We start from the raw sequence: 20,495 nt of genomic DNA, 5'->3' as shown, positions 1-20,495 counted from the left end.
ATGGAATCACAGAATCCTTTCTCTTGGAAAAGCCCTCTGAGCTCCCCCAGTGCAGCCGCTCAGCCAGCAGTGCCAAGCCCAGCACTAAACCACGTCCCTGAAGTGCCAAGGCCTGGACAGCAGCCCTGAGTGAGGCCTGGACAGCAGGCCCTGAGCCCAAGGTGGCCTCTGGATGAACCTTCCAACCAAAGGTTATCTTTGTATCTGCTCCCTGATGAAATATGCATGGTCATTAGCACTGTGATAGATGTAGCCACTCATTAGTGAAACATGTATTGACCTTTGTGTATTTAGAAGCCAGACAAGGCCATGAAATCTGACATCTGGCCTTGTTTGGGGCTGAATGGTCAAAGTCACCTCCCTTGGTTCCTCCTGGGGCCCTGGCCAGGCTTTGGGAGGGACCCAAGAGGAGGATGAAAGCAGATGTTGCCACACTAGCAGTGCTGTCAGTTTGTCCATTCAGCACTGTCAGAGCTGGGCCCTCTCCCAGCAGGGTTGGAGCCTCAGCTGTGGCTGGAGGCACCTGCAGGAATTGCCAGTGCCCAGGAGTGGCTCTGCAGCCCTTGGCTGTGACAGCTTCCCCAGCTGCTGTGTGGATCTGGGGGATGGTAAAGGCTGAGGGTAACTGGGGCTGGATCGTTTTCAGTCACTGCAGGCAATCTTTGGTGGGAATGGTTGGGTGCATTGCTGAGCTGCTCCTGTTGTGATTCTTTGCTGCTTTGAGCTGCAGGAAATGACACTGATTCCTTCAGTTGGAGTCTGTGTCTTTGGTGCTGACCCTGCCCACTGGCAAAACAAAACTGGCCCAGTCTGGCCAGATCCCAACAAAATGTCACTTGTTCAGTGTAAATGTGAGGAATCAGTGCCATCAGAAATTCCCAGATGGGAAGCCCTTCCCTGGAGTTCCCTGGCTTTGGAGTGGGCTGAGGTCGGAGCCCCGTGGGAGCAGTGGGGCAGTCGGGTAAAAGAGGCTGCACCCCTGGATGGCTTTAATTGCATCCAAAAATTGCACATGGAAAAGAACTTGTGGGTTTGGGAAGACGAGGGTGAATTTTGTTAACAACACATTGGAAACAGCAGCCACAGAAGGAAAAACTGTTGTTGTAACACTCCCACATGGAGTGACAGAAGGTTTTAATCTTGAGCTCAGGTTCATTTGGACAAGTGAAATATTATTATTATTATTATTATTATTATTATTATTATCATTATTATTATTATTATTATTGTGATACTTATATGTAATATAACACAATAATTTATATTTTTATCTGTGTAATTAAAAATTGATAATGTGAAATAATGCTGACAATAATAATTTGTCAGCTTTGGCTGCTCACTGTGACACTAAATACCCTACAGAAAAGGACTGGCCAAGACCCAAATGTCAGTGGTAAACTTTGTGAATTGTATACAAGGAATAAATGAGGAAGGGATGAAATTGGCTATTTTTACAGGATTTGCTGATACTGTGATGCAGACTGCTTTGTCTGTTAATGTGAAAAATGCAGTGATTAAGACTGCTGGATTTTTCATATCCCAGACAATCCACAAGCTGCAGGATTGGTTGAAAGGGTGAAGGGGTTGTTAAAAGAGCAGTTGAAAAAATGAGGAGATGGGAACCTTTGCCCATGGAGAACCCATCTCCCAGATGTCCTCCCTGCCCTTAACAATGGCCCATGGGGAAATGGAAACCCCCTGGCTGTGCACGGCTGCCCCCAGTTTGCAAATCCAACCATGGGCAGTGAGACTTGGGCTGCCTGGGAAATTGTTCTGGCTGTGATGGCCCCTGGCAGGGCCAGCCCAGAGGCTGCAGGGCTGGGCCTTCATGCACTGGAATTAGTTTGGAGAAATTCAAAGCAAATGAGAGTTATCAGTACTGAAACAGGAATTCAGATTCCTCCAGGACACTTTGGTTTGATAACTGCTCACTCGAGCTTGGCCTTGCAAAGTGGTCATGTCATGAGAGGAGGAATTATTGTTGCAGATATCAAGGAGAAATTAAAGGAATTGTGTTAAAAAATAGTGACCAGGGTTGGATTAGTCAACCCCATGACAGGGTAGCACAATTATCAATATTGCAATGTTTAGAAGGATTGTGAAAAAAGGAGATCCACCTGCAATCACCACCGTTTGTGGAGATAAAGGGTTTGGATCCAGCAGCCCTAATAATGGAGCCAGAGTGTGGGTCCGGAGGCCAAATGGCCCTCCCGAGGCAGCTGAAGGAGCAGCTCCTGGGAAAGACAACTCTGAGTCCTGAAACCTGGGCAGGAACAATGGGAATGTGTCCCTGCAGCCAAGTGTTCTGTGTGAGAACAAGGAGATCTGACAGGATATTGTTTTACACATGCTGCCAGACCAAACCTCCCTGTTTGCCCCAAGGGCCCCTTTGGGAAATGCTCTGATCCACGGGGCTCCATGGGAAGGCTGCTGTGACACTGAGGGACTTGCACAGGAATTGCATCCAGGAGCCCGGGTGCCCCTCAGGGACTGGGACCCGGCCCCTTCCAGCCAGAGGGGAAAGGGCCCCCCCAGGCCTTGTTAGCCACAGACAGCATGGTAAAGCTGCACAGCAAAGGGCCTGGGGGCATTATTCTGGAATTAACATGGTGCCAGCTCCATGGACTACAGAATTCTTGTTCCTAACTCAAATGAGATTGAGAAAAATGAATGAAGAACAGTGTCACTGAAGTACTACAGGTGTCTGTAAGGTGTACCTTGATAGTCAGCCAGAATCTTTGTCTGCCACAAACACCTCTAGTGTTTGACCAAGGGGTTAGTCATCAAAATGTAATGATGAGTTCTGATGGACTGCTGAGCTTCTTTTGTAATTCTTTGCTAATGATGATGTGCTTTGCTGAGCTTTTCCTTTTGTAATTCTTTGCAGCTGTGCATGATATAAATGACACAATTCCTTCAGTTGGTGTCTGTGTCTTTGGTAGTGACCCTGCCCACTGGAGAAACAGGGCCCCCTCTTGCCTGAGTGTTACCTGGGAAGACAGAAACCCTCGCTCCAAAATTCCCCCTTCCTCCTTGTTCCCCCCTTCATACCCTGAGCATGATGTGCTCTGGTCTGGGCTGTGCCCGGGGTCAGCTGGGGTCACCTGTCCTGGCTGTGTCCCCTGCCAAGCTCCCCCGCAGCCCCAGCCCCTCCCCAGCGTGGCTGGACGAGGGGCAGGACAGGCCTTGGCTGTGCTGCAGCTCAGCAAGAACAAAACCATCTCTGCGTGCTCAGCGCTGTGCTCAGCACCCGGCCCAGCAGTGTCTCAGTGCCAGGGGCTGTGCCCTCAGTGCCTGCCAGGGCTTTCCATGGCAACTGCCAGGCCAGGTGACCCAGGTGTCCCCCCCAGTGCCGGTTGCCATGGAAACAGTGCCCAGCGCTGCCCCTTTCTGTCTGGCTGACCTGGCCTTTGGCCCTGGCAGTGCCCTTGGCTGCTGGTTCCTGGTGCCCGAGCGGCCAGCGCGGCACAGGGCAGGTGGCCATGGCACAGCCCCCAGCAAGGGATCCCCTCTGGCTCTGGGCACTGACACCAGCCCTGAGCAAGGGGCCCAGGGCAGCTTTCCATGGCCACCAACCACCACAATGGGTCTGGGCATTGGTTGCCATGGCACCAATCTAAGGAACGGGTCCCTGTGTCCATTGCCATGGCACCTGGTGGCACCAACGAGTGTCACTGCAATTGTACCTGGAACAGCCCTGGCACCGCTTTGTCCTCAGGGTTGCCATGGCAGCCCAGGGCAGCAACAGCTCTGCAGGCAGGGGGCCATGGAACCTGGCTGCAGAAATGGCTCCTTGGGCTGGTTTCCAAGGAAACCTGAACTGATGGGGGTTGCCATGGCACCCAAAGCCAGAAGTGGGGTCCCTGCAGTGTCCATGGCAACAGCCCCTTGCAATGGCGCAGTGCAGGTTGGGATGATGATCCACCCTCACAGCTGGCCCAGGCAGGTCTGGAATGCTCTTGGTGGCACCTTGGGCTTGGCACACACTTGAGGAGGATGTCTGTTTGCAATGGGGAAACTCAGGAGTTTTAGATTGCTTCAAAAAATTAAAAAGTCAAAATCCCTCTTTGGCTGTTTGCAGCCAGTTCTCCAAGCAAAGCAGGTCCCAGGTGAGTGAGGGGAGACAGGATGGGGTTCACAGGTGTGTTTGCAGTATGCTACACTGAACCCAATGAAAGGAAGAAGGGGGCACTGTGCCCTTTTTGCAACAATAGCCTTGGAAGTTGTCCCACCTCTCGGCCTGGCTGGACTTCTCCTGAGTTTTGGGTGGTCCCTCACAGAAGATCCCTCACTTGTCTTACAACCACTGTGACAGACAGACTGAGGTGTAAGAAGCCTCTCCATCAAAGACCAGGACATGAAATCCCTATGGGAAAAGGCCCCCCCACACTCTTTCCAAGGACTGGGACTGAGACACCCAACCTGGGGGAGGTGTGTGGGGGAGGCAAGCTGACCAAAGCAAGATGGATGTTGCAGGTGTGAGCAGTGGACCAAGAAGACAATGGCTCTCGCCCACTGCAGAGAACATGGACTGTGTGTACCCTTCTCTAAATACCATTCTTTGCCCCCAAAAATACAATAGACTACCTTTGATTCAGTTTCAAGTTTTACCCCTTCCCCCATCAAGAAAAAGTGTATAATTAGAGTTTGGATGAACTGCAACCCTGAGACCTCCCCAGACGTGACCTGGTGAACTCCGTTGGCTGGACACTGAAGGACTTTGCCATTTTACGTTTGGTAGCTCTACACCTTCCTTTCTCTTCCTCCCTCTTTTTCCCTTTCCCCCAGTTCCTCCCCAATGCATTTTGTTGTGGTTATTCAATAAAGGTACATTTGTTTGGATTATCACTGCAGCCCCCTGTACCATGTTGGTGCTTTTTGCACTCTGAGATCAACCCATGAACCATCACGAAACCTGTTCGTAAGGACAGATTGTGACACTTGTATACATCCTATAGAAACCTTCTATTAAACCTTAAAAATTCTCTACAAATTCATGTCCAACATTACTGGGTCTGGCACTGCCCAGATCTGCTGTTTGCTGCCACCACCAGTGCCCAGATCTGGAAATTCCCTTGTTTTGGCAGAGCCAAGTCCAGCAATTTTCTGGTAAAGAAAGCCAAAATCTGGCAATTTCCACTGCCGGCACCGGCAATGCTAAGATCTGGTGTTTGCTGCCACATCCCCTACCCCAATCTGGACATTTCTCAGTTCCAACACAGCCCAAGTACAGCAATTTTTTGGAAAAAGATGACAAAATGCAGCAATTTCCTGGTGCCAAGACTGTCACTGCCCAGACCTGGTGTTTGATGGCACCGCCCATGCCCAGATCTGGACATTTCCCTGTGCCACCACAGCCCAAGTGCAGCAATTTCTGGCAAAGAAAGCCAAAACCAGGCAAATACCTGGTGCCTACACTACTCCGATCTCGTGTTTGCTGACACCGCCAGTGCCCAGATCTGGAATTTTTCAGATGCCTGCACAGCATAATTCCAGCAGTTTGCTGGCACAGAAAGATCACATTTGGCAATTTCCCAGTGCCAGCACATTCCCCACCAAGATCTGCTGTGCGCTGGCACTGCCAGTGCCCACATCTGGCAATTTCCCAGTGCTGGCACAACCCAAATGCAGCAATGTTCTGGCAAAAAAAGCCAAACCCTGGCAGCTTCCTGGTGCTGCCACCAGCACCACTGTCTCTGTCCCTCTGGGCTCCTCTCAGGAACCCTGGGCCAGTCCCGAGTCGGCAGACACCGGGGGCAGCCCCGACACGGCCGACAGCGGGGAGACACTCTCTGTGCCCTGAGGGTACTGAGGGCACCTGGGCTGGGCGCCTGGGCAGCACAAGAGACACCAGAGACATCGGTAGAAGAGAAAGGGCCGGCTCTTAGCAGGGGTTAATGTGACCGTGGTCACAGGGGTTTTCAGGGGAAGTAAGAGACGAGAATGTTGACTCCATGATCAGAAGGCTTGATTTATTATTTTATGATATATATATTACATTATAACTATGCTAAAAAGAAATAGGAAAGGAAAAGGTTTCCTCAGAAACTAGCTAAGCTAAGAATAGAAAAGAAAAAAATTATAACAAAGGCAGCTCTCTCGGACTCTGTCCGAGATAGCTCGGTCCTTGATTGGCCATTAATTATAAACATCCAAGATGGGCCAATCACAGGTGGACCTGTTGCATTCCACAGCAGCAGATAACCATTGTTTACATTCTGTCCCTGAGGCCTCTTAGCTTCTCAGAAGGAAAAATCCTAAAGAAAGGATTTTTAGTGAAAAGATGTCTGTCACCTTTTTTATTTGGTTAAATTAAAAAGAAAAGTGTTTGTAATTTTCTCTGCTCAGCACATGCAGAGGAAAGAACAAACACTTGACAGGTTATCTGTTGCCAACAGAACTTGGGTCAAGTGCTCCTGTGGAATGAAAAGGGAATTTCTTCACCTGTAGAACATAAAATTCTATCACATCACTAAACCATTTACAATATAAGAAAATGCAAAAGCAATGCAAAGAAAATTCAAGTCCAAGCAGCTGAGTTTCAGGAAAAGTCCATGGACTGAAGATGTTCCTCTTTGCCATCTCTGAAAATTCCTTTTGGTCCTGAAACAGGCTTGCTACAGAAAAATCCATCAATAGTTATCAAATGTCCATTGACAGTCATCAAACAATTTCAAACAATTTTGAGAAGATTTCTGGAATGTCTTGGCCACAGCCCTTTATTGAACAACTTGGGCTGAAGCTATCTTTTGGCCCTTCAATGCTTCTGAGCTGCTGCCAGCTATTTCAACTCTTTTTATTTAATTTAATTTTTTTTCTTTTTTTTTTTAATTGGTCAGAAAGAGCAGCAGCAGCAGAGGAGCCTGAGAGAGGCCCTGGGGGGCCCTGGCCCATGTGGAAGGATCAGGAACCCCAGACCTGGCCCACATAACGGTGGCCCAGGACCTGAAGGGGGAAGCAAAGCCCCCAAACCCAGCAGGAGGCCAGGAGGTGGCCCTGGTCCAGGGACCCGAGCCCAACAGCCCAGGCCCGGTCCCGTGGCAGGCTCTGCATTGGCACAGACCCGCACCCTGCTGCCAGTACAATGGCAGAACAGGTGACCAAACGCTTCCTCCCCCAAAATCACCGAGGCATGCCGGCAATGGGGGGACAGAAGCTGCCCCGAGGATCTTCATCTCGGGTCTGGGAATGTTTGTTCCCCATAGCAAACAAGCGATGCACTCGCACACAAACATATCAAGGGCATAGAGTACATTCATAAAAAACACAGAGCTTTGCCCATCAAAAAAACTCATAGAAATGTGTCTCCTACAGGAGAATTCTGTCCTCTTCACCCCATTTGTGCTAGAGGGCAATACGTCTCTCCTCTGAAGGGGAGAAAGGAACCTCTGCCTCTGTGGGAGGGCTCCTCCACATTTGCAGCCACAAACTGTGAAGGGCAGCATTTTCAGGAGGGGAAAAGCTAACAGAACCTTGTGACAGTGTCCAGCACTCTCTGGCCACCTGCTTGGTGCTGCTGAGCTTTCCGGACATCTTCCTGGAGGCTTTTCAGAAGGTTCTCTTTGTGGTCTGCCTTGCTGTGAACTCTGTCCAAATCAGGATCTCCAGTTCTTCAGCTCCTGGCTGGAATCCACTTCTGTGGTCACTTACGAGGTGACCAGCAATGCCACACACTCAGGGTTTACCCAGTGCAGCAGCTCCTCTGGGGGTCTCACCAAGTGATGATTTTCCTCTTCAGTCACTCGGGGTCACCAACTGTGACCGTGTTCACAGGGGTTCTTGGATGAGGGAAGAGACGAGAATGTTGACTCCATGTTCAGAAAGCTTGATTTATTATTTTATGATATATATATATATATTACAATATAACTATACTAAAAAGAAATAGGAAAGGAAAAGGTTTCCTCAGACGATAACTAAGCTAAGAATAGAAAAGAAGAGAATGATAACAAAGGCAGCTCTCTCGGACTCTGTCCGATATAGTTCAGTCCTTGATTGGCCATTAATTATAATCATCCAAGATGGTCCAATCACAGGTGGACCTGTTGCATTCCACAGCAGCAGATAACCATTGTTTACATTCTGTCTCTGAGGCCTCTTAGCTTCTCAGAAGGAAAAATCCTAAAGAAAGGATTTTTAGTGAAAAGATGTCTGTGACAGTGCCCAGCCCAGGCCAGGAGCATTGCGGCTGGGAACGGCCCCTGTGCCGTGGTGCCCACAGCAGCCTTGGGGCTCTGTGCCCCATGGCCTCCCTGCTGGGCAGCCTCTGCCAGCTCCTGCAGAGCCCCTGGCACCTGTGGGGCTGCACAGACAGCCCTGCCCCGGGCTCTGCCGGCCTCTGGGCCAGCAGAGAGGCAGCCAGGGCTGGCCATGGCCGGGAACAGGCCCTGAGCCCCGCAGGAGGATGGAGCTGGGCCACAGCCAAACTCAGCCCAGGCCAAAGCTGGGCTCAGCAGCCAGGGCTGCCGAGGACTGGGCACAGAGGCTGGCGCTGACAAATGTCCTGGGCCCCCTCCCTGCTCTGTCCCCTGCCACCAAGGGCACGGAGCAGCCTCCTCTCTGGGCCACTTGCCTGTTTGCAATGCCTTGCACAGGCGCTGGCCCTGCCCCACAAGGCCTGGCCTGAGTCCTGCCCCTGCACGCTCAGCCAGGCTGAGATGGACACTGATGGTTTCTGGGCCAGGCTCTCGGAGCCCAGCCCAGCTCCCTGCAAGCTCTGCCAGCTGCCCTGAGCTCTGGGCAGCACCAAGGACCTCTCTGAGCCCAGCCCAGCCCAGCCGGCTCTGGCCCCACAGCTCTGCTCAGGCCAGGCTGCTCTGGGCACTGGCCCCACGGCCTCAGCCCCTGCCAAGGGCACAGCAGCAGCTGCAGCTGCCACAGGACTCAGCCCCAGCCATGGGGGAAGGTGCTTGGACAAGGCCAGAGGAGGCTCCCTGGCTGCCCTGCTCCCCTCGGCCTGAGGTGCTGAGAGCTCTGCAGCCCCTGCTGCCATCCCATCTGCCCAGGGCAGCACAAGAGCCCCGGCCTTGGGGCCCTCAAGAGCTGCTCCTGCTCCAGGCCCAGGGCCCGTCCCAGAGCTGGGGCAGCCACAAAGCTGTGCCCATTTCTGTTCATTGCTGCTCTGGTGGGGATGGATCCTCAGCCACTTGGAGGTTGCTGATGAGTTTTACTACACCAGATGCCTCTTCTTTCTTGAATTCTTCAGTTCAGGAATTCAGTGAGGAAAGCTCATAAACAATTGTGCAAGAACTCCAGAACAACCAAAGCCACAGGGAATATTCTACGTATTTATTTATTCTGTGAATAATTAGACAGATTTCAGAAGTGTATTCTAAGTGAATACACTGTATTGAAAACAATGCAGAAAGAAGTGTTTTGTCATGTTAAGTTATTTTTTCTTGTTTATGGTTTGGTATAATCAATGTCCAATTGATATTGACCCCCAGCACCTTCTAATCCAGTGTGAAGAGATATAAAAATCAAGACCCCTCCTGGCTGATAATCAATCAGACTTTGTCCCCACTCCCTCTCCACCATTTCCCTCATCCAGCCCCTGGAATTCCAATGGATCAGGAATGGTGTGGCCAGCAGGGGCAGGGCTGTGATTCTTCCTCTGTGCTTGGCATTGGTTCTGCAGCACCTCATGTGCTGTTTCCAGTTTTGGGCCCCCCAATTTAGGAACAACATGGAGGCGCTGGAGCGTGTCCAGAGAAGGGCAACAAGGCTGGTCAGGGGTCTGAAGCACAAGTCCTGTGAGTAGCAGCTGAGGGAGCTGGGGTTTTTTATCCTGGAGAAGAGGAGGCTCAGGGGAGACCTCATCACTCTCTACAACTCCCTGACAGGAGGGTGCAGCCAGGTGGGGGTCAGGCTCTTCTCCCAGGGAACAGTGACAGGACAAGAGGACACAGCCTTCAGCTGCACCAGGTAAGGTTTAGGCTGGACATTAGGAAATATTCTCCACACAAAGGGTGATTGGGCATTGGAATGGGCTGCCCAGGAAGGTGGGTGAGTCACCAGCTGTGGTGCTGTTTAAGGAAAGACTGGATGTGGCACTCAGCGCCATGGTCTGGGTGACAAGGTGGTGTTGGGTGCCAGGTTGGACTTGATGCTCTCCAAGGTCTTTTCCAGCCTGGTTGATTCTCTGATGATTGTGACACTGCAGGGCCTGGGGAAGCAAGGGGCCATTTTGATACTAAAGGGCCTGGTGGCACTAAGAGGACCATGGTGACACTGTGTACGACATGGCAGCACAGAGCCAAGGGGCCATTGTGACACTGTGGGGCTGAATGGAAGCAAGGAGTCCATGGTGACAGTCTGGGTCCTGGTGGCACCGCAGAGGCCACTGTGACCCTGCAGGGCCTTGTGGAACCATGCAGAGCATTGTGACAGAGCAGGACCTGGTGTCACGATGGGGCCATGGTGACACTGCCGAGCCCCATGGAACCAAGGGGCCAGGGCTGCTCCTCAGGGACTCCTGGAATGAAGGAAACATGTTTGACACTGTGGTGGCCCTTGGGACCAAGAGGCCATTGTGACACTGTGGAACCAGGGAGAGCATTGCTGCACTGCCAGACCTCATGGAATCCAGGATCCATTGTGACACTGCAGGGCCTTGGGGACCACGGCACCATTGTGACACTGCAGGGCCCAAGGATCCAAGGGACTTGGTGACTCCAAGGGGTCCCATGGAATCAAAGGGACATTGTGACACTGGGAGCCCTCATGGAATCATGGAGACCATTGGGACACTCTGGGGCCTCATGGAACCATGGTGACATCAAGTTGTCTGGGAGTGTGGATCTGCTGGAGGGTAGGAGGGCTCTGCACAGGGCCCTGGACAGGCTGGATCCAGGGCCCAAATCCAACAAGGTGAGGTTTAACAAGTCCCAGTGCCGGGTCCTGCACTTTGGCCACAACCCCTGCAGCGCTACAGGCTGGGGACAGAGTGGCTGGAGAGCAGCCAGGCAGAAAGGGACCTGCAGGGATTGATGGACAGCAGGCTGGACATGAGGCAGCAGTGTGCCCAGGTGGCCAAGAAGGCCAATGGCTCCAGGCCTGGATCAGGAATGGTGTGGCAAGCAGGAGCAGGGCAGGGATTCTTCTCCTGTGATCAGTACTGGTTGGGCAGCACTTCGAGTGCTGTGTCCTGTTCTGGGCCTCCAATTTAGGAAGGACATGGAGGGGCTGGAGGGTGTCCAGAGAAGGGCAACAAGGCTGGGGAGGGGTCTGGAGCACAAGTCCTATGAGGAGTGGCTGAGGGAGCTGGGGTTGTTTATCCTGGAGAAGAGGAGGCTCAGGGCAGACAAGGCAGTGTCAGGGCACAGGTTGGACTTGGTGATCTCCAAGGTTTTTTCCAGCCTTGATGATTCTGGGATTCTCTGAAACCACCCTTGGAGCAGTTGCAGGATGAGCCCTGGGCCTCCTCTTCAAGAGCTCCAGCAGCTCAGGTCCCTCAGCTTCTCCTGCCCCAAAGCCCATCCTGTCAGTCCTGCAGAGCCTCTGCAGCTCCTCCTCATTGCCCAGAACAGGGAGCCCCAGAGGCAGACACAGCAGCCCAGATGTGCCCCCCTGGCCTGGGGTGCCTCTGGCAAGGGAGCAGCAGCAGGCACTGTAGGAGCCTGCAGACAATTCCTGCAGCACTTGTAGGATGATCCTGCTGCCCAAGGGACGTTCCCATGGTGCCAAGTCAGGAACTGCAATGGGGAGTGGGGCCAGAGAGGAAAAGGCAAACAGGGATGGGCTGTTTGCAGGGGAGGGAACAGGGCTGGGCAACATGAAGAAATCTGTAGCAGCAAGAGTAAAGAAGGCAAAGAAGCAAAGGAAATGGTCAGGGCAGTTTGGGGGTGGCTGCCAGGCAGCCCTGGCTCTGAGCAACAGCGTCTGCAGTGGCACAGGAAACTCCCAGCTGATGGGAACAAACTTTCCGGCTGAGTGCAGAGGCCAGGACAAAGCTGAGTGGTTTCCCTGGTGTCCCCCAGGCCTTGCTGGCCCCAGGGGCTGATGGCATTTGTGCTCCCTCAGGTTCATGTCCCCACAGCAACAGCATGGGGGTGCTGGCCCTGCTGTGTGCAATGCAACCAGGGGCTGCTGAGGCAGTGCTGCCGTGTCTGTGCCTGCAAGGATGGGGCACCTGTGTGAGCTGGGGGAGAGGCCAGGGCTGCAGAGGGGGGATGTTGTTGGCAGCTGCATGAGGATGCTCTGAGACGCTGCCCTGGGCTGTGCAGCGCACTGGGCATGGATCAGCCCCTGCTCTGCTGCTCCTTCCCGTCTGCCCCAGGGCCCTTGCAGAGCCCCAGCCATGCTGTTTGCCCCCAGCCTGCCCATGGCCAGCCTGGGGCTGCTGACGGGGGTTTCTGTGCTGAGCATTGGCCTGGCCATGTTCTTTATTACAAGTGATTTGCAGAAATTGGCCAGCAGTTTAATGTTTCCGAAAGCATCCAGTCATCAGTCTCCACACTGCAGCCTTGAGCTCCTGGTTCCTCAGGCTGTAGATGAGGGGGTTCAGGGCTGGAGGCACCACCGAGTACAGAACTGACAGGGACAGATTCAGGGATGGGGAGGACATGGAGGGGGGCTTCAGGTAGGCAAACGCTGCAGTGCTGACGAACAGGGAGACCACAGCCAGGTGAGGGAGGCAGGTGGAAAAGGCTTTGTGCCGTCCCTGCTCAGAGGGGATCCTCAGCACAGCCCTGAAGATCTGCACATAGGAGAAAACAATGAACACAAAACACACAAAATTTAAACACACACTAGCAGCAATGAGCCCAAATTCCCTGAGGTAGGATTTGGAGCAAGAGAGCTTGAGGATCTGTGGAATTTCACAGAAGAACTGGCCCAGGGCATTGCCATGGCACAGGGGCAGGGAAAATGTATTGACCGTGTGCAGAAGTGAAAAGAGAAAGGCACTGGCCCAGGCAGCTGCTGCCATGTGGGCACAAGCTCTGCTGCCCAGGAGGGTCCCGTAGTGCAGGGGTTTGCAGATGGACACATAGCGGTCGTAGCACATCACGGTCAGCAGATAAAACTCTGTTGCTGCACAGAAAACAAAAAAAAACACTTGGGAAGCACATCCAGTGTAGGAGATGTTGCTGGTGTTCCAGAGGGAATTGTGCATGGCTTTGGGGACAGTGGTGCAGATGGAGCCCAGGTCAGCAAAGGCCAGGTTGAGCAGGAAGAAGAACATGGGCGTGTGCAGGTGGTGGCCGCAGGCTACGGCGCTGATGATGAGGCCGTTGCCCAGGAGGGCAGCCAGGGAGATGCCCAGCAAGAGGCAGAAGTGCAGGAGCTGCAGCTGCCGCGTGTCTGCCAATGCCAGCAGGAGGAAGTGCCTGATGGAGCTGCTGTTGGACATTTCTTCGGTCTTGGCAAGGGGACCTGTAGAAAAAGTAATCATGGAATATATGGGTTAGGAGAGGACTTGAAACATCCCAGCACAGCCTGGGGGCACTTTCCCCCCACTGCCTGCCCAGGGCTCTGCTGCCTGGAGCTGTCCCTGCCAGCAGCTGCTTCCCTGTGCCCAGGGCTGGGCCCTGCCAGTGCTGCCAGAGCCCAGCCCAGCCCTGGGGGCTCAGCTCTGCCCTGCAGAGCCCTCCCAGCTCAGGCACTGCCCAGGGGCAGCTCTGGCTCTGCAGGCTCTGAGGGCAACGTCACAGCAACCCTGAGGAGGCTGGAAAAGCGACACTGACGCTGAATGTGAGCGGCCCTGTTCTGATTTCTTTCACTGCCTTGTTTAATCAGATCAAAGAGAAAATTTTTTTTTTTATTTTTCACAGGCTGAACTGAGAGATGAAGATCTATGTGCAATTTCCAACCCAGAGCAGTTGATTAAAAAAGTAGGATATCCACTTTTATACAGCCCATGCCTTGCTGTGCTCCCTGTATCATCTAAATTCTGCAGTTAAATGCCATGCTAGGAGCAGTCCTGAACAATGCAGCATCCTCCCCACACAAGGAGAACACTCCCAAGCCTCACCAGCTGTCTCCTGCCACCCAGATCTTGTCCCCCAGCGCTGGGAGCAGCTGCCAGGGCTGGCTGAGAGCTGTCCCTGGCAGGCAGCAGAGTCCCTGCCCCAGCACAGCGCCCTGGGCTGCAGGACCCTGCTCTGCAGGACAGCCCTGGGCACCCCTGGCTGCTCTACACAAGAGACAAGCAGAGAATGTACTCACAGGCTCTGCAGGCATTGGCATGTTCCAGCTTGAGGAGATGGCTCCAGGAGCTGCAGCTGCATTGTCCTGCAGCCAGAGGTTCCTGTGCCAAGGGCTGGCAGTGATGGTGCCCCAGGCACTTCTCAGCCCCTTCCCAGCCCTGACTGATTGAAGCTCTCTGTGCCTCTGTGCTGTGCCCAGGCTGGCTGCAGGCAGTGCCCCAGCCCTGCTGGGCTGGCACAAGAGCTGCTCATCCAGAGAAATGTGCTTTTGAAGCTCTTCTTGGTGACCAGGAGCTGCCTCTGTGCCAGGAGCCCAGCCCAGCTCAGCAGCACAGACACAGCGCAAGGACTTTAATCAGCCTCTGGGGCTTTGTGCTCAGGCCCTGAAAATCAGTCCCTGAGAGGGAGCTGAAGAAACCTCTCCAGAACTCCAAGTCAGAATCCAACTCCAAAGGTTCTTGGACTTTTAATGGGTCCCAGTGAGGGACACGACTGAGCAAGTGTCCCCAGGCCCCAGGCAGAGCAGAGAACTGCAGGCAGTGATGACAGGTGGGGACAGAGAGAAGCCAAGTCTTGGTGCCCTGGGGCACAGCAGGGTCAGGGAGGGCTGCCAGCAAGGGCTGGAAGGAGACACCTTGTCCTGAGGCCCTGGGGCCTCCTGGCACAGCCCCAGCCAGGCTGGGCACTGTCAGCCCCTTGTGCTGCCCTCAGCATCCCCCCCTAGCCCACATCCCAGTGGCCTCAAGGATCTGCTGCAAGGAGTCCCTGGGGAGCCTTGCTCAGCAATGGCCCTGGGGGCTCCTGAATGCTCCCTGCAGGGACTGCAGGCTTTTTCAAAGGACTTTGGCTTTGGCTTTTGCCATGGAGTCTCTGAGAGGTTTGTGCAATCATGGCCTCCAATTATCTGCTGTAATTAGTCCCTGGAGATTCTCTGCCGGTTGCAGCATTGATTGGGACTCATTAATACTTCAGGGTACTTAAGTTTTTTAAGCTACTTCCTCTTTCCCTTTTGATACAGACTCTATGAGAAAGATTGTGCATTTACAGGTTCCAATTATCTGCCTAATGAGTCCCTGGAGAGCCGTTATCAGTAACAACATTCAGTGGGCTCATTAATGCTTCAAGGTACTTCAGTTATTTTAAGGTACTTGCTGTTTCCCTTTTGATACAGACTCTGTGAGAGGTTTGTGCAATCATGGCTCCAATTATCTGCTTTAATGAGTCCCTGGAGAGCTCTGTACTCACTGGTGCTCAGTAATGCTTTGAGCTTCTCAAAAATTTTAAGGTAGTTTGGAATTTCCTTTCCACTCTGAGTCTCTGAGATGTTTTTGGTCAATCCTGGCCTCCGATTCTCTCCTCCAAGGAGTCCATGAGGAGCCTGTGTTGGGGATGGACCTCACTGAGACCCATTCATGCTTTGAGACACTTTGGGGTTTTCTTCTGGCTTTGACTCCTGGAAAGGTTTGTGCAATCTCCACTCAGGCCCTGAGGTTCAAGGGCTCAGCTCCAAATGCACCACAGGGCTCACCAGGATGCAGCAAATCCTGACAAACCATGGCTCTGCATTGATTTCCCTCTGCTCTAATGCAGTTTATCAAGGATGTATCTGGAGTGATTTTTGGTTTGCTAATTTGAGATTTCTCACCAATGCACCTATCAGTGCAGTGGGATCAGTGTTGGCTAATTACCATTGCACTCACTGGAATATATTTACTCATTTCCTGCTGTGAGATAGGATTAGGAGAAAGGCAAAGTAGGCTCAAAATTTTAAAAGGGTACACAGAAAAGTTTATTACTAGTAAAAAGAAGAAAGAGTAATAAGGATCTGAACACTTCTCCTTTCCCTACAACATTTTCTTTCTTACTGACAATGTAAGGAGACAAAACCTGAAAGTTTCAGTCAGTTTACACCATCTAGAACAGTCTTTCTTCAGTTCACTTAGGGAGAGGAGTCTCTCTTTCATGCTATGGAGACTTCTCCATAAGAAAAACATTTGCTCGTGGCTCTCAATTCTCATGAAGAGCAGCTGCCCAGAAAATCTGCAACTGTGAAGTCCCTCCCATTTTTCATAGCTTTTCCCACAGCTGTTTTTATGGGCCATGTCAACTAATGGGGTATGAGTTTAAAGATGAGCTGTTCAAGAGCAAAGATTCTCTTCATCTATTTCTGAAATCATCTTCATCTCTGAGAACAGAGATCTTCTTCTCTCCCTGAGGGCACAGGATCTCACCACTCTTCTCTCTTTCTCTGTTTAAACTTCTCATAGGATCACAGCTACTTCAACATTTGCCTACTTTAGCATGGAGGTTTTTGCTGAACAAGTCATCTCCCCATATTTTCAATTAGTTATAGGGAAAAAGAGAGTCTGATATATTAATTACATCATTCTCCACAGCTTTACAAGAGGATTTCAGCCCCAAGATCAAGGCATCTCCTCATCCCTCCCATCTGGGACTCAACTTCCCCTTCATTGACCTCGGTGTCTTCATGTTGCTCTTCTCTGTGCCTGCAGTTTGTCCTTTTCTCTCACTGGAGGGAGGATGGAAGCACTGAAAGAGTTCATATCTCACCCGGGGCCTGCAGATGGTTCCGTGCCCCCGGCCGGGCTCGGTGCTTGCGGCCGGAGCTGTTTTACAATGGAGGTTTCTGCAGCGGCTGCGCTGGGGCTGTGTCAGGATGGGCCGCGCTGGGGCAGGGCCAGGATCTCAGCAGCCAGGCCAGAGCACAGCAGCAGCACGGCCGGGGGCCGATGGCTTCTCCTGCCCCTGCCCGGGGCTTGCGGCTGAAGCCCAAGGGCGGCAGAATCTTGGCCGAGCCGGCCCGGCCCGGGGCTGCTCCTGGGGCCCGGCGGATCCTGGCTGGGCCCGGGCTGGCGGCGGGGCAGGGCTCAGCAGGGCCCAGATGTTCCCAACTGCAGCCATGGCCCGGCCCGGCCTCGGCCCCGCGGCCTCCCCTGCCCTGCCCGGCAGCCGATGGGGCCTGGCGGGGTCCCTGGGAAGGGGCCCGGCCCCACGGCAGGAGCCGCCCGGCCCGGCCTGGCTGAGATGGGGCCGGGTCAGCCTTGTTACCTCTGTGCCAGCCAGAAGGGAAAGAGACCCTCCCAGGCTTTCCCATCTTTAACATGTGTCTTCACAGAGGCGTGTACAGTTTCCTTCATAGTTTAACAGATTGTCAATTCTCAAAGATAATTACTGATTGGTTTTTTTGTCAGACATGGAGGAAACTGCTAGCAGCTTCTCTTAGAACATCACTTTCGTGATGCAAAACCACCACAACTGCACAGAGCACAGAGCTCCTTTGTCCATATATAGTGCTCATGTGCCCGAGGTTTCAAAATACCTCCCTGGGAGATCTCTGGGCCCTCTCCAAGGTGTTTTCAAATGAAAACATTCAGCTCAGAGTCTAAGAAAATCACCAGAGGACAGGGCCAGCCTGACCTGTCTGTCCTGGCTACTTTTGTCTGAGATCAGTCCTTGGATAAACAGAATTGAGAGGCCAAATTCTAATTTTGGCCATGGTCCCTGGACCTGAAAGCCGGTTCTTTTCCATAGGAAGGAAGGAAGGAACAGAGCCCCAGTGTTTCAGGGGCAGATGAGAAATGGCCACCAGAGGCCAAGGCCAGCCAGAGCAAGCAGGATTTTGTTCTGAGTGATATCCTTGCATATAGGAATTGCTTTAGGGAGAGTTTCAATTTTGGCAATGGGCATCTGAAAAGGGGGGCGGTTCTTTCCCATAGCAAGAAAAGCACGGAGCCCCAGTTTTCCAGGAGCTGATGAGAGGTGGCCCTTGACATTGCAACATCAGCCAGACCTGTCAGGGGACCCCTGGGAGGCCAAGCCAGCCAGGCCTGTTCCATGTTCCCTCAGTTCCATGGGGCCCCACAGTGTCCCAATGGTCCCTTGCTTCCCTGAGGCCCTGAGGTGCCATAATGCCCCCTTGGTGACACCAGGCCCTGAAGGGTCCCAATGGTCTCCATGGTTCCATCAGGCCCCACAGAGCCATAATGGTCTCTGGGTTCCATGAAGCCCCGCTGGGTCACCATGGCCCCTTGGTTCCATGGGCTCCAGTTGTGCCACAATGATCCCCTTGGTTCCATGAGGTCCCCACAGTGTCCCAGTGATCTCCATGGGAAGGGAAGAACCCAGCCCCAGTGTTGCAGGGGCAGTCACCAGAGGTCAAGGCCAGCCAGGCTTGATGATACTGGCAGATTGTGCCTGGGAGCAACCCTTGGATATACAGAATTTTAGAGGTGGAATCCCAATTTCAGACATGGACACCTGGAGGATAAGGATGGTTGTTTTCCATTGGAAAGAAACCACAGAACACTGATACAACAGTGACATTTGGGGATCTATGGGGAGTATTGGGGATCGTTTCTGCACCTCGTGACCCAACAGGAGCTTCTCTAATGAAGTTAGCCTGAAGCTCCCACTGTGGTCATGACAGGAACCCATGTGAGTGTCTGGGACATCCCGGCACTTTGGCAGCCTGGGGACTCCTGGGATGTCACCATGGAATGGCTGTGACTGCCTCTGACCACAGGGCTCTTTACCATCCCAGAAACGCCTGGGAGGTCTCCATGGAGCCCCTGGTTCTGCCTGTGACATTCCAGCTCTGGAACAGCCTGGAGACTCTTGGAAAGTCCCCATGGAACCCCTCTGAGGGCCTGTGACAGATGTGATCCTTAGCAGGCAACCATCACCAGCCCCCTGTTGCTATGGTCAGTTTCCATGGCAACCATCACCAGCCCCCTGTTGCTATGGTCAGTTTCCATGGCAACCATCCCCAGCCCCCTGTTGCTATGCTCAGTCCTTTGGAAGCTCCATGGAGACCCCATGCCGGGGTGGTTGCCATGGACACCAGCTCAGGCCTGCAGCCAGAGCCCGTTGCCATGGCAACCATTGGCAGCCCCATCCCCAGGCTGATGGGATCCCAGAAGCACAGAATTGGCTGAGCTGGGAGGGACCCACCAGGATCCTCCAGTCCAACTGCTGGCCCTGCACAGGACACCCCAACAATGCCAGCCTGGGCCTGGCAGTGCTGGCCAAACGCTGCTGCAGCTCAGAGAGCCCTGGAGCTGGGACCCTGCCCTGGGGAGCCTGGCCAGGGCCCCAGCAGCCTCTGGGCAAAAACCTTTTCCTGACATCCAACCTGAGCCTGCCCCGACTCAGCTGCAGCCGCTCCCTCCACTCCTGTCCCTGGGCACCAGAGGGAAGAGGTTCCCACAGCCCCAGCCAGGGACCCGCTCCCAAGGCTGCTGCCATGGCCACCAGGGCTGGCACCAGCTGGGATGCTCGGTTTCCACGGGCCGGGCTTCAGGAATGGGATTCCCCAATTTCCTGCTCCCGCTAAAACCGCGCTGCCCTCGCTGCCCTCCCGCCTCCCATGGAAAGCACAAAAGGCAAAGATCCTGGGCTGGGATAAGAACAATTTATTGGGAACAGCAACGAGATAAGGAACTAATGGAACAGAAACAATATTGATAACAGAAGGGATAAATACAACTGTTTACAGGGAAAATAAAAACACAACTCACTGGGTCTGCCTGGCCATGATTTCTCCTGCCTGGAAAGGACACCCTTCTCCTCAGGGGGAGAGAGAGAGAGTCCCTTTCCTGTCCCTGGCAATGACCTGAGGTGGGAGTGAATGTAATGACAGGGCCATGGCCAGACCCTCATGTTCTTCCATTCCACAACATTTCACTGGGAGGGGCAGGAAAAGGGACAGGTGTCTTCCCAGCATGGATCACAGGGAACATGGATCACCAGGACTCTTCCCAATGTGGTTCTCCCATGGGGGATGAAGCTGGAGTGGTGCATGAAGCTGTTCCTGCAATCAAGGCATTTGCAGGGCTTTCCTTACTGGTGACTCCGTTGGTGTCTGGTCAAGTGAGAGCTGCTGGTGAAGCTCTTCCCACACTGGGGACACTCGTAGGGCCTCTCCCCAGTGTGGATGCGTTGGTGGATGATGAGGTGGGAGCTGCAGCTGAAGCCCTTCCCACACTCCCCACACTCATAGGGCCATTCCCCAGTGTGGATCATCTGGTGGCTGATCAGGGTGCTGCTCTGCCTGAAGCTCTTCCCACACTCCAAGCACTTGTGGGCCTTCTCCCCATTGTGAAACTGCCCATGGGCCACCAGCTCTGAGCTCTGGCTGAAGCTCTGTCCACCTTCCTGGCTCAGGGTGGGTCTTTCCTCCTCAGAGCACACTGGGCTGGGTTTGCAGCCCATTCTCATGGGGGATCTCTGGGGATTTTCCTCCCCATTGGAATTCTGCACCGTGGAGCCACTCAAAATGGCCTCTTCCACATGGTTCTGCTGTGGGGATTTGTCCTCCCTGGTCTCCAT

The 20,495-nt window shown here is 53.3% G+C and overlaps 2 protein-coding genes across 2 annotated transcripts in view; both read right to left on the bottom strand.

The window, feature by feature from the left end:
• LOC139604077 (zinc finger protein 420-like) overlaps window positions 1–20,495 on the bottom strand; it is a 249,072-nt gene extending 228,577 nt beyond the window's left edge. Inside the window, exon 1 of the mRNA XM_071455064.1 lies at window positions 20,066–20,495. Within this exon, the coding sequence (XP_071311165.1) occupies window positions 20,066–20,495 (430 nt within the window). The remainder of the gene's footprint in view (window positions 1–20,065) is intronic.
• Window positions 12,419–13,351, bottom strand: LOC139604056 (olfactory receptor 14A16-like). The gene has a single exon (XM_071455043.1). The coding sequence runs from the start codon at window positions 13,349–13,351 to the stop codon at window positions 12,419–12,421; it is 933 nt and encodes a 310-aa protein (XP_071311144.1).

Source organism: Agelaius tricolor, unplaced genomic scaffold (assembly GCF_023055355.1).
Source record: "Agelaius tricolor isolate 1412-34295 unplaced genomic scaffold, bAgeTri1.0.p SCAF_43, whole genome shotgun sequence".
NCBI lineage: Eukaryota > Metazoa > Chordata > Aves > Passeriformes > Icteridae > Agelaius > Agelaius tricolor.
Note: the sequence above shows the minus strand (reverse complement) of the source record. Positions and strands in the feature narration are given on the sequence as shown.